At 34.5% G+C, this 14,664-nt stretch overlaps 1 protein-coding gene across 1 annotated transcript in view; it reads right to left on the bottom strand.

The window, feature by feature from the left end:
- Window positions 1-14,664, bottom strand: part of LOC122400523 (alkaline phosphatase-like) — a 490,617-nt gene that overhangs the window by 75,774 nt on the left and 400,179 nt on the right. The window contains exon 8 of the mRNA XM_043402045.1: window positions 5,940-6,134. Within this exon, the coding sequence (XP_043257980.1) occupies window positions 5,940-6,134 (195 nt within the window). The remainder of the gene's footprint in view (window positions 1-5,939; window positions 6,135-14,664) is intronic.

Here is a 14,664-nt window from a genome sequence, read left to right as displayed (position 1 = left end):
TTTTGGCCAAGTATATCGTTACTCGACCCGGATTTAGATTTCAAAACCGATGGGCTTTTCTTGGTGACTGTAAAGTCCAATTTAATTACGTTCAGACGAACGAATCGGGATCACGATATCAACGAGTGAGATTGAATGTTATCGAATCGAGAACTCCGAAGGACCTCTCGGGGTTGCATGTGTCGGTTCCCGATACGTTGGAAGCGGTGTAGCAAGCTATAAAACAGCGTAACTAATCATTTTAAGTATGTATTATATTACCACCGAGTGTTTCCAAGTTATTGCAGAGATGCAAGTTTATGCAAATACGGAATGTTGGGATTATGCAAAATAAATGGGAAGTAGAGTTTCAAAATATGTACTTCAATTTCTCTATTTCTATTTAATACGAGTACAATACAGGGTGTCTCATTTCGACTTGAGAGAAGCAAAAAATTCGTTTTTCAGAAAGTCAATTTGAAAATTCTAATAAAAATAATGATTCACAAATGTTATAATTACTCAAAATTGGTACGTGACTCAAACTCAATTTAAAAAATATCAAAAACCTCGAGAATAGTTTATTTCCATAGTAACACCCTATTTTATTGCATAATTCACTTCACACGCTAAAATAACAATGCATCGTTTCGATTTTAATTATTCATTTTAATAATGAGTTTAAATCCCAAGTTTATGTTATTTTTGCAAATTCTACTTTCGTCTTCCCTTATACAAATACTCAATTACATAAACTTCCGGGAGTCTAGTTATTAGTTCCACAGGAGTACGGTGGCAGCTGCTACGAAATCGGTTTAACAAACGAGGAAACAACAATCTTGAGAGCGAATTAAATCGTTAGTGAAATCCGGTATTAGCTTCTCCTCTATATCCGAGTCTTGTAAGTCGATTCGTTAGCGAGAATACCTACTCGGTTGCATAAGAGAATCAACTCGAAGGATGCGATTTACATTGTTCCGCGGTTTAATTTGATCACGAGTAAGCTGTCTGTTCTGGTTCTGGAAATTGTTCGAGAAGAATTAGACGTTCGTTATTAATTGTTACCAATTATTCTCTTCGTTATTGATGCTTATCAATTGCAAACTGTTCATTTATATGAGACTCTAAAACTAGAAATACTCAAATTTCGATTAATAATTTTGCAAACAGAAAATATCGAAGTGTAAGGAATCTATATTCTGTCAATAGTAAGCTCAGCCAATTCATTTATTTATTTATACGAACACTAGCCTCGTTTATGCAATATTCAATATAGTTTAACTTATTACAACATTTTATGATTCTAGTTATTGCTCATTATATTTATTGTGTTTTGCGTAAAACTCTCGTAGACGTTTATTATTAATTGTTATCAATTATTCTTTTTGTTATTGATGCTTATCAAATGCAAACTGTTCATTTATATAGGAAATAGAAATATTCAAATTTGGATTAATAATTTTGCACATAGAAAATATAGAAATGGAAGAGATCTATTCTCTGTCATTATTAAACACAGTCAGTTTATTTATTTATACGAACACTGATCCATTTATATAATATTCAATATAGTGTAACTTATATAATAACATTCTATGATTCTAGTTATTGCTCATTATATTTGTTTTCCAATAAAAGCTTTTGTCGCGCAGCGAAATCATTTTTAAGAACAGGATTTTATAACACCGAACATTTGCGTCCAACGCAGGTAGCTGGAAAATGTCGCCGTAAGCAGACCATAGAAGTAAGGCAATTAAGCATTTTCGCGACTAAAACCGTCCCCATAAACGTAGACTCCTCGACAGCTGCACCTCACGTGCAAACACCCCCAATAAACCATACCTGCCTCAACGACAAACATTTTCCCAAAAATATTTAAACATTTAAGACACGCCTCAAGAACATTCCTGATACACCCTCCTCCCAAGCACCACCAATAAGAAGCCATCCATCTCGCCCATTCCACTAATGAAACCAACCAACCACAACTTCACCGAGTCGAAAAGCGCTAAAAGATACCACTGTTAGACAGAAATCAATCAACGCTCAGTCAGAATACACACCAAGAGTCTCGTCATCTACTTGTTTTCAAATAAAGACTTAACGAACAAACGACGTCTTTGCTTCTGTAAACCACCCTAATTACTCACACAATTTTAAGTAGGCGTGTGAGGTACGCGTACAAAAAGGCAAACGCGCAAATAGTTACGCGTACAAACAGCTTTTTTCAATTATTTTTTAATAATATAGATTGCTTCTACTTTTATGATTTCTGTATCGAAAAACAAGCGTATAAATTTTCCATTTACCACAATTAGACGAAAGCATTTCTGTTGTTTGCTTCGACCAACCAAAACAGAGCGCGTACCGAATAATAATTTTCCAAACGCAACGCTAGAAAACAGTTTCGATAAAAGCTCTTTCGATCAAATATAATATGTATGAATACAGTGTCGAGGAAACGTTTGTTGGTGATTTGTGCGTGTTGATAAATAAATGGTGGCAGTAAAATGGTGTCGATGAAAATATTGTCGACGAAATGTTCGTCGGTGACTTTATAGCTGACCGTTCAATACGATTCCCATGTTGTAAAAACAAATTTTTTAACTCTGACTTACATTTAAAAATACTACTATTTAATTCATTTGAGTATTGTTGCTAATTAAAGTAAACCCAAGGAAGGTGCAATTACTTTCTTAATCCTCTTTTTGCGTTTATTTTGTTTCGAGTAACGAATATAAGAAATTGTTGATTATTAATTTTACTCTTCGCTCAATCTTATCACAAGTAAATTGTAGAAATTTAATTTAAAATTAAAATTTAATTTAAACGAATAGTTTCTAGTCATATTTAGTATAACGAAATGAGGAATGATATGTATGTATCTGCATCGTTCAAAAATTGTATATTATAATTTCTTTCATTAGGTTGAAGTTGACTTATACTGGAGTAAAGAAACGTTCGTTTAAATTAGTGTAGCAGAGGTTATAGAAATGGACAATAAACGGCACATATATTTTAGGTTACGTTTAATACATATGGCACGTATCGTTGCATACATCGTACTGGTACTGCACAGTGTTATACATACTATGCTAAAATAAAAGACGGCGCGCACGCCTGCCAACGAGGTAAAAGGAAATACCTCCAACATGCGCATGTTTGCCAACATGAGAATGAGAATCATTTCCAAGAATTAGATTGCAGCTCTTAATTTAATTTCTCAAAGAGTCCAATTTCTTTACAGCCACAAGCTGACATATGGAATTATTGATTAGTATTTATAAAATGCACAAACACACAGACAGGTAATTAAATAATATTTACTTGTCTTAAGAACATGTAAGTTGAAAATATTCTATATACAAGTTCATTGACTTCAAACGGATAAAAACAATTATTAGATTAAAACATTATTTAGTTGACGTAATTGTTAGGTAACAAACAACGTGAAATTATCGATGTTATATAACATCTTCAAATATTTTATGAATTATAAATCTAGACATATGAAGAGAAAAATATATAAATGGCAAAGAATTGAAATTATTTTTTAATTCAGGCTTGCGTTAAGCCTGGGTTAGATCGAAGGGTGAAAATACCGAAGCAGAGAGCAGTAGAGTCGACTTTTAATACATCTGGACGACTTTTAACACCGAGTATTATCGTGCATAACATCGAGGGAATTCTCGTTGGCCATATTGTCCTGATTTTAATATCGAGAACGCAAGTTTTTTTGCTGTTTGTATTCCGTGTAGACCAAGTGACGAAGTATGAGAAAAATATAAATTACACTGACAGTTTTCGATCTGATATAACGAAGAACGTGTTTCTTTGTCTACCTTTCACATTTTCCAAGCAAGAGTGAAATCAAAGGAGTAACGAGGTTCGTAAAAGACACGGTATCAGAAGATATAACCTCGTGTCATTCCGTGCCAGGCATCATCCTTACATTTGCCACGATTAGGTATATTTCAAGGGAAGATCCTCGATCTGCGGATTTGCTCGCGGAAATTGCATCGTATTGGAACAGAAAAGAGTTGAAATTCGCTGTTCGACGAATTTGTATCTTCCGGCGTGTTTCATACACGACGTATTGTATTACTACTCAAATATAATGAGAATGCACACAATAGAGCAACAGTTATTATGATAGCACGATCATTATTTTAATATTACATTGACGATACGAGATATATGTTGGAAGATTTACTAAATGATAAATAGACATATTTACAAAATTATTTAAGTATTCAGTGGCCAGGAATGACGATGACTTTATAATAGAAAAGAAATATTGTAAAAACAACATAAAATGGATGAAGACAATGTCGTGATATATACAGGGTATTCGGCCACCCCTGGGAAACATTTTTATGGGAGATTCTAGAGGCCAAATTAAGACAAAAATCAAGAATAACAATTTGTTGATGTTAAAAAGTTATTAATATTTAAATTCACAAATTTCAAATTGTACTGGAAAAATTATTTTCGGTTGCAGGGGTCAATTACAATCATTTTTCGTGAATACACATACCTTCGAAATCCTACCCACTTTCGAGAAAAAAATTCCTTACCGAGAATCTAACCTGCGGCCTGAAATGGTTTCCCGACATTTCATGCGAATCTTTAAAACGTCATAACTTGTGAACGGACTGGACGATTTTAATGTTTCAAACGGCAAACAACACGTATTTTGGTGAAGACTATGTGGAAATTCCAAAAATATTCGAATTCCTTGACTCCGCAAAATGAGAAAAACCCCTTAAAAATGGTTAAATTTTCAAACAGTCATAACTCCAACAATAGTGAATATATTTCATTGAAATTTTGGGAGGAACTAGAGTTCATGGATGCCTACAAAAAAGTATTAAACAACTTTTCTGTAGGGTGTCCCACAAAATTACTAAAAATCAAAAACGAAGTTTAAAGAAAAATCGATAAAAGGTTGGTGTCTAAATTTTTTGGCGAAAAAAGAAATTTCAAATCGTTCCAAAAAAATTATTTTTAGCTAGATAGATCGATTACAATCATTTTGGTGAACAGGCACACCCCTGAAATCCTGTGCATTTTCGAGAAAAAAATTGAATACGGGCGGAAATTTAAACGTTAATAACTTTTTAACAAAGCCTACATCAACAAATTGGTATTCTTCATTTTCGTCTTATTTTGTCCTCTAGAATTCCCCATTAAAATTTTTCCCAGGTGTGGCCGAACACCCTGCATATTGAACTCTAGATTTATTATTAAATTGAATTATAATAAACACTAGTAGGTTGAATTCTACTAGCAAGACTAGAAAAATCTATTAGAAATCTTATAATTCGGTGTATTGACATAGTTTCACAATTAAGAATATATTCCATGATTCTTAAGAAATTTGAGAACAGTGGTAGAACAAATAATTTGCGCAATAACAAAACAAATGGAAAATCTATCGTTGAAGAGGAATGGAAATCGAGTTGACAAAGCTTATGTGTCATGTCATTCAACACATTTAGATTTTTCAAGATTAGTTGTTAAAAACAACCAAAAATTCTAAACAAGATTCTTAAATTTTAAGGCTGTGAAAATAAGTTCTCCGACAAATTGTGGCTAGTTTCCAAATGTCTGAAAATAATGTTTCATTTTCGTGGACAATTAGAGGGGTTTGATGTAGCATTTAACGTGAACAATTTGACTTTAAGAAAATTGAAGAGTTTAACACGATTAATTTGTAAATACTAAACAGTATCAATATAAAGGAAATAGTTTTCCCTGATTTGAAGTGGCCTTTTTTGGCGGAAAAGTTTGATCAAAAGGAACAGTAGTTATTTGAAAAAGAATTGATAATTATTGGTTGTCTTTAAAGCTGTCACACGATAATTCCCCCCTTAAATACTGTAAATCTTTCAATTCCAGTTGGTTTTTGATAGAAGATACAGGCTATTGGGCACTGGTTTATCTATCGTGTCACTTACCGAATATAGGATTTCCACGGTGGGTTGCGAGACCGCCAAGCGTGAGCACGTGCGAGTGATCCGCTGTCACGACGAGTAGCGTTTCCGACAGGTCCACTTCCTTCATCACTGCCCTCACCGCTTCCTCCAACGCTAATGTTTCGTCCAGTGCTCGATAAGCATTGTTATAGTGATGTGCATGGTCGATCCTACCACCTGGAGACATATAAACACATCACCTGCATCAAATTGTGCCTGATAACGGAATTAATATTATCGGCATAATGTGCTAGTTCCTGAGACATTCGTAAACCTGATCATTCGAAATATATAAAATTACTAGTGGCCATAACTGTTAATCGTTAGTCGATATAAAATTAGTCAGTTTAAATATTTCTCGAAGAAAAGATTATTAATAGTAATGTTATTGAAATTTATAAATTTTGTGACATTATTAATATTTTAATTATAACGATATTCAGTCTGCTTTGGATCTGCTTCAGAAGTAAAAATAAAAACATATAAGTGTGAAATACTTGAAACGATCTACACAATTGTAAACATAAAAACGTATCTACGAAGCGTGAGAATATTAATAATAATATAATGAAATTAATTATACCGCGAACGTGGTTCAATTGGACCAAACTCAAAAGTTGTTTAACATTTCTAAAACTTCTATACGAAATTAAATTATACTCGAATAATATTCGTACGCGTTAATAATTCTTACGCAAATCTAGAAAATGAATAAACGGCAGAAGAATGGTTTTTGTTGGAATACTCCAAACATCGCCGCAGATAAATAGCTAACACGACGCCGTATACGTGCGCATCGGCCGTTTTAATCTGAAGAGAAAATGACGAAACAAAGTAATAGGAAAAATAAAGCAAACGAAAGGAAGCCACCCAACAGAGTCCGTTTATTTTCCGTCATAAATTCCGGATAATTCACGGCGACTCCTCTTCGCGGTCCCCTGCGTTCAGCAGAGATATCAGACACGGGGATACGAGAAAGAAACAGCACGGAATTACGAACCGAAGTACAAAACGAGCGTCATCAGCATTAGAACGGATCCAACATTTGGAGAAACGTCGCGGCCCTTGCAATTAACGGTAATTATTCAGAACGAGCCGCAAGAATCCCGGATTCAATTATCGAGCCACCGGACGCCAGCGGTTCGAATGGGTTCCTGAAACTCCTTGGGAGTCGTTCGACTTAATGTCTAATGCTGAGCTACTTAGAGGCGATCCGAATGGCTGGATCAATACACGGACCGCGGATGCGTGTATTCAAAGGGTGACCAAAAAATATCGGAAACAGTACTGTAAATTATTCGTCAAAGCGAATGGGAGAATAAAATTTACATTCTTGTTGAGAATAATCAAGATTTTCTAAAATAAAAATTATCCCTCCAATTTTGGAGTCATAGATAATAAATTTTATTTTATACAAGGTGTCAGCTATGACGCATAATTTTTCACTCGTTTACAGCCATGTAAACAATTTTTTGAAAATAGTTTGTTTCCACGGCGAAATCGAAATCTTCTTGGGTTTCGTGAATACGGTAATGATTCTCAAAATGAACTGTGATTCGTAAATTGAACATCTCTATCCCCCCCAACTGAGGGACACGTTCATTTGCCTTTCCCTTCTACTCGACATTCATTTCGCGGCAACCAATTACAGTAATTAGATTATTAAAATGAACTCCAGATGTGATTCGTACATTGAACATCTCTATCCCATTCAATTGAGGGACACGTTCGTTTTCCTTCTCCTTGGTATTCCTTTCGCAATAAACAACTACAGTAATGATTATTAAAATGATCTCCAGACGTGATTCGTAAATTGAAAATTTCTATTCCTTCCAACTAAGGAACGCCTTCATTTCCCTTCTACTTCTCCTTGACACTCGTTTCTTGACAAACAACTACAATAATGATTATTAACATGAACTCCAAATGTGATTCGTAAATTGAACATCTCTATCCCTCCCAACTGGGGGACATGTTCATTTGCCTTTTCCTTCTACTCGACATTTGTTTCGCGACAAACAACTACAATAACGATAAGACTACGGATGTTTATGCATTTACAGGAAATTTTAATTCTCAAAAGGCTGTAGAATACACTTAATATGCAAAAATATACGAAATACTTAAAGTAAGGTATGAATTGTTATATTTAGAGGTTGAGACAATCCTCTATAAAGCTCCCATTCCATTAATTTTTATTGATAAAAGTATGAATTTACATAAAGATCCGCAGTCTAGTAATGATTCTTAAAATCAGCCCCAGACGTGATTCGTAAGTTGAACATTTCTATCTTTCCCACGCAATTCGTACTAGCACGAACGAATAGTCCTATTTTTTATTCTACAGTAACGATTCTTAAAATGAACCTCAGACGCGTGATTCGTAAGTTGAACGTGTCTACCCCTCCCAACTTGGAGATATAACAATATAAAAACAGAAACGTACTATCAACTAGAAGGTTGCCCAGCATATAATTTACGAGAATTTGCAATTTATTTTAACGTTACATTTGAAAATTGATTTAAAAAGTGCGAAGTAATTCGAGCATGTTTCGCTATTTGATCCACCCACAGAGTGATTCTATTTTTCACCCAAGCATTGAAAGCAGCGAATTAGTAATCCACTAAACCCGATTTCAGTTTCATACACGAATAATATTTTTATTATGATTTCTCTCGTGTCAAAACGTTGCCCTTATAAGGCGATTCATTTTTACTTTTATTCCGGGTATTTTTTGATCGTTTTCTCCGCTATCCAAGCACTCATCTTTCCCGCTTGGGATCGTTCAAAGTAATCAGGCTGCTTGCTGACCGAGAAACGGAACATCCAGGGATCCGACTTTAGGTATCACGGCTAAAAGGTCCAGTCGTATTCTGAATTGCTGGTTTCAGCCAGACGGCGCGCTCGGGGTTGGCTGTAACGGCTGAGTTTCTTGGCGAACGTTACGTCTGCTCGTGACACGTCCATACCGCGTCCCCACGTGCGCGACACACGGCGCTGAACACACCTGAAGCACTTATCGGAACGTCGTTTTTCGAAAGCAGTTGCGCATCACGTGTGAGAACTTGACTTTACAGACGGTGAATTAATGGACTGGCGTTATTTACTCGTATAGGAAAGCATTCAAACTTGAAACCTTCCGACTAGTGAAATGTTTATTGACAACTATGTTTACAACATGTTTACTGACAACTATGGTGTATTTATTTGTACCAAAGAAATTAAATTAGTCACTTGAAAAAATGTATAATGTAATCATACATGAAATGAATGTTTATTCTCTTATAGAAAACCAGGGTAAATTGTCAAAATTTCAGTGGATTTTTTATAATTCTTGTTAGAAATTACGAATTTTGATCGCTTTGGTTGTTTTAATGTTGAACTGGAACATTTAAAACGATATGGTATACAGGATGGATTGCTTGACATGACAAACTCAACTATTTGCGTAAAAAATGGACGAATTAAAATTTTATTCATGTTGAATCGGAGAAAAAAATTGAGAAGTTACTAGAGAAGGAGACGTAAATACAAATGAAATTTCATGAAGTTGATCCTTTGAAATCGTATTATCCAGAATGAAACAATGTTGAGTTTGACTATTTTTTTAAAAGCTGAAAAATATAAATTTAGAACTTAGAGGTCCACTAATTACTCTTATAAATACACCTTTGTTAATGAAGATACTTTTTCCCTCCCTTTATCAGATTAAAGATTATTCAAGAATTTACAACAACCACAATTTTTAATATATTTGGACGAAAAAAATACTAGGCATACTTATAAGATAAATAAACATACTTAAAAAATATTGATTCAAAATAATCTCTACTTACCATTAAAAAAAAAACAAAACTAATTGGAAAAAATGACAATTCTGACAGCAATAATCCTTTTAAACTCTTTAGTTTAACATAGATATTTATCATTAGACATTTTAGTTGTATATTTTCGTACGTTTGTGCACGTTTCTCTAGAAACTATCTTGGAACGCTACTTATAACAGTGACGGTATCACAAATTAAGGAATTCAGTAAACGTCAGAAATAACTAAATATTTGAATCGTTTAATTCTAGCGCTATAAAAGGTGCCATCGTTAAAAAGTTTTTAGAACACTTCTTAGTTCATATTATTGTTTTTAGCCCATAAAGCAGCAAGCAATAATAGTGACATTAACTACAGACTCTGTTATCGTGCAATTAAACGAAACTTTGAGGAATTCGTAAAATTATGCGCTAAAAGTGAATAAACGTTTAAGCACAAAGTATTTTAACAGTATTTCTCGGTATAGTTAAACGAAAATTTAGTGGAAGTCGTTTGGTTTAACCTTCCCAGCGTACACACACGCGCGAATTTTACGACAAAGTCGGTTTTTTACAATTTTCTTTTATTTTTTATTTTTTTTTTTTTGTTGGAAGAGTTAGGCGATTTATCTTTTATTTTTTCCCCCAGAAAAATGCATCCTCTATAAAAAGTTTAGTTAAATAGTTTTACCGGCGGCTATTATTGTAAACTATCAGAGGGTCTGTATGCAAATTGTACAGCTTCGATGATTATTATTATAGAAAATTAATTTCCATCTTTTGAAAACTCATGTGGAAACATGATAGTAATTTCTGGGAAGAACAATAGAGGATCCCAGTTGAATTCCTAATTCGCGAAGAAAAAGTGGTTGGATTATCTGTATTTGTCTTCTAAAAAAGCTAGATTATAGGTTTTGGGGTCTATTGCAAAAATAAAACTGTGATACTTTAAGTGAAATTAATTGGATGTAAAACATTAAAAATTAAGGAAAGAGATAATAGATACGAACAACATTTTTATAGGCAATATTAATTAGAGAGAAATTTACAAAAAGATATTGATTTTTAAGAGTTTTATAAATATACCAATCTTGAAAAAATGTGCTCTGCTTTTATTATTCTTTTTTCGAAGGTACATCCAATTATTTATGAAACTATCACCTTAACAAATAACATTATCAATTTTATGATTCATTTCATGTATAAAATTTTTAATTTTATTTTTATTGGTGCTGTTTTAAGTTTCAATAATTGCAGCTTTAGGTTCTTCCACATTATCAGATTAACAATTATTAGTAAAAATTCATCGAACTGTAATAAATATTTCTCATGAATTCTCAATGAAATTCAGGTTGGTAGTAAAATTATTTTCATTAAACAGCTTTATAAAGAAATAAAGGTCACCTTGAGTTTTTCAAACAGGATTTTACTTATTTATATTTACTCAAAAAGTATTGACTATCTATACCTAATATTTTAAACAGACTAACAGGGATCACTCTACTATCATTCTGCAAAAGGACATCAAAATTCAAGTCAAATAGTTAGTGTCCTCTTATCAGTGTGTATTTTGAAGTGTTGAAGCAAGGCTTAGCAGGATTAAATTAACCAATAAGTGAAAACAGATGGTAATAACAAAAATTTAGAAAATAGCTCCATAGAGAAATGAAGGTCGCCTTTTTCAAATAGGATCACATATATTTCTTCTCACCCTATTGTAGAGGACGAATTATTTCAATTAAATTATTTATATTCCAGAAAGTATTAAGTATCTACAGCCAATATTTTACGTAGACCAACAGGGACCACTTTACTATATTTCTGCAAAAGCACATCAAAATCCAGTCCTTCACTTGTGAGATCGTTCCTGTTCCTCGAGTGGCGGTCGCTTATTGCCTTGACGCGCGCAATTTGTAATCGTAGTTGAGATCTAGATCCGTCGGGCGAAGTTTTCCGAGAACGCGCGACAACTGTTGCTCTCAGATGGCAACTGGAAAATACATCACTCGCTGACAGATTTTGGCACGATACGCCGCGGCTTCGTGGGGTCGCCAAACGCATCAAACACACCATCGTACCCCAGACTCTTGCACCAAAGTCTGGCAAGATCCAGGTCACCGACTTGGCCGTTTGGTTATCGAATTTCGAACTTTAATCATGTTTCACGAACCGAGCCACGGTTTCCGGGTAGCGATTCCTGACGTTGAATTACCGTCCCATCCTCGATGGAATTTACACAACATTTGTGCCATATTAGTTTACTTAATACGGGCGCAGTTGATTGCTTTGGAATTCAGCCAACAAAAATAATGGATGAAAATAAATACGAGGTACACCCAGAAAGCGAGTTCCCTTTACAGATGTAATCGCTGCAATTGAGGACATGCAGAATTGATTTGAGGACCACAAGTATGTTAATCTATCCCTTTGGCTACTCCCCACCAAGATGTAAAGACTCATAATTACTCTAGTCATCTCAACATCCTCCGTATCCCTTAGGGAGAGTATTCGAACACCCAGATGTCCAGTTTAAGTACTCTAAGGATGTTTTCTATTGGGTCTCATCTATTTTTTATGGAGTCTGCAATATTCCCAATGGCTCTACCAAGAGCTAGAACTGGTTTCTTTATGAGCAAGCCATAAATATTATTTTGGATAGGCTCTTGTGTGCCTAATGCCACCTTCCAAGAATCACAAGCATGTTAATCTACCCTTCTGGCTATTCTCTACACAAAGTAAAGACTTGTGGTGGCTTGCTATTATAAGAGGAAGTGAGACAGCAGGAAGAAAGAAAAGTTAATGCCTGCCTCAGACGCTGGAACATTCAATGGCCAGTCGTAGAGTGCATAGAACCAGGCGGTGAGAGCGTAGCCCTCTGGTGGCGAGTGCTGAAAGTGTCGCCATAAACTCATAATTATTAGGCGTCTTAACAATCTCCTTATCGTCGAGGAAAAGTATTCTTAACTCCAAGTACTGTAAAGATATTTTCTCTTGAGTCTCATCCATTAGATTTAAGTCTATAATATTCCAGATTTTGGACCAACCAGATCGTGTTTACGAAAAGTTCTGTTTTCCCAACATGTTCAAGGCAATTGTAAAATCTGTTATTCGTTTTTTTGGGGGGCGTACATATGATTGCATGTTTGTTGAATCTTGCCTACAGGCTCAAGAATAAATAACAATTTGTAAAAAATTAGAGCAAAAGGAATTTAGCTTTTTTCTCGGAGGATTTATCTAATTTTACGGCGAATAAAATAAAAATATAAATATTCCTGGAAAGAATCATTCCATCTGGGGCAAGCGGCATTCAAGAGTTCGCGTTGTGCCGGTTGGAAAAAATTGGCCTAGATTGGTGCTTCTTCCTCTGGCCGTTACACGATGTCTTATCGTTGCTCGTGCCGCGTCGAGAGGCCACTTCCGTCAACATGTTTAGGAGCACCAAGAGAAAAAAGCGCCGGATAAAAACTACCAGCACAGGGATTGAGAGAAATGATTAAAAAGAATGAGTTCCCTGCATCTGCTTTCAAGCGTGCAACCTGCGGTGGGATTTTTAATTCGAACTACCTTTAATTTGTGCCCTCGCGGTGCGCAATAAGGAAATTAAGAGTAATCGAAGGCTTGTTACTTTAGATTTACCATATTTATCTAAATTTAGATTTACAATTTTACTGTTTTACTATATTACTATATTACTATATACATTATTTTATTTCAAATTACTATTACATTACGGAGGAAATAATATTAAGGAGAAACATTGTTATCTGATTTTGTAAATTATATATAGTTTTTTAAGTATTATAAAAAACACTAAGAGACATGAGTCTATATTTCTATATTCTATAAAATAAATGCGCTAGGAAAATTAATTTAATATTTTTCATCAAGATTAACACGTGGTGTGTCATAAAAGAAATATACAAGGTGTTCGGCCACCCCTGCGAAAAAATTGTAATGGGAGATTCTAGAGGCCAAAATAGGACGAAAATCAACAATACCAATTTGTTGATGGAGGCTTCGTTAAAAAGTTATTAACGTTTAAAGTTCCGCCCGTAACTTTAGGCACCTGCCCCCTATCGATTTTTCATAAAAATTCGTTTTTGATTTTTAATAATTTTGTTTGACACCCTACAGAAAAGTTGTCTAATACCTTTTTGTAGGTACCCATGAGCTCTGCTTCAGAAAAAAGTTTCATTAAAATATATTCAGTATTGCAGGAGTTACGACTGTTTGAAAATTGTACCATTTTTATGGAGTTTTTCTCAGTTTGCGGAGCCAATGAACAACTTTTCGAATATTTTTGGAATTTCTACATATCCTTCACTAAAATACGCGTTGTTTACCTGTTGAAATATTAAAATCCTCCAATCCGTTCATGAGTTATGATGTTTCAAAGATTCACATGAAATTTCGGGGAACCATTTCAGGCCTCAGAATATATTTTCAGTAAGGAATTATTTTCTCGAAACTGGGTAGAATTTCGGGGGTATGTCTATTCACCAAAAATGATTGTAATTAACACCCACAACAGAAAATAATTTTTTTAGAGTGATTTGAAATTTTTTAATTTAATTTTTCAATAACTTTTTAACGAAGCCTCAGTCAAGAAATTGATATTCTCGATTTTCTTCTTATTTTGGCCTCTAGAGTCTCCCATTAAAATTTTTCGCAGGGGTTGCCGAATACCCTGTGTGGAATTCACTGCACAACAAAGGAAACGTTTTTACTTGGGGTTGATCCCGTTTTGTCGTTATAAAAGTAATTTAATGATTAAATAATGGATGTATGCAGCATGTAGGGGTGGAAAGTACGATTGTTTCCATGCAAGCCCTTGGGTACACCACTAGTGGGAGGAATAGTGAAACCTCTGAGTGTAACTCTCTTTCAAAGGTAAACGTGGGT

The sequence above is a fragment of the Colletes gigas genome, unplaced genomic scaffold, assembly GCF_013123115.1.
Source record: "Colletes gigas isolate AHSC1104 unplaced genomic scaffold, ASM1312311v1 Colletes_gigas_Sc00018, whole genome shotgun sequence".
In the NCBI taxonomy this organism is placed as follows: Eukaryota; Metazoa; Arthropoda; class Insecta; order Hymenoptera; family Colletidae; genus Colletes; species Colletes gigas.
The sequence above is the reverse complement of the archived record's forward strand: the minus strand, read 5'-3'. Positions and strand labels throughout refer to the sequence as shown.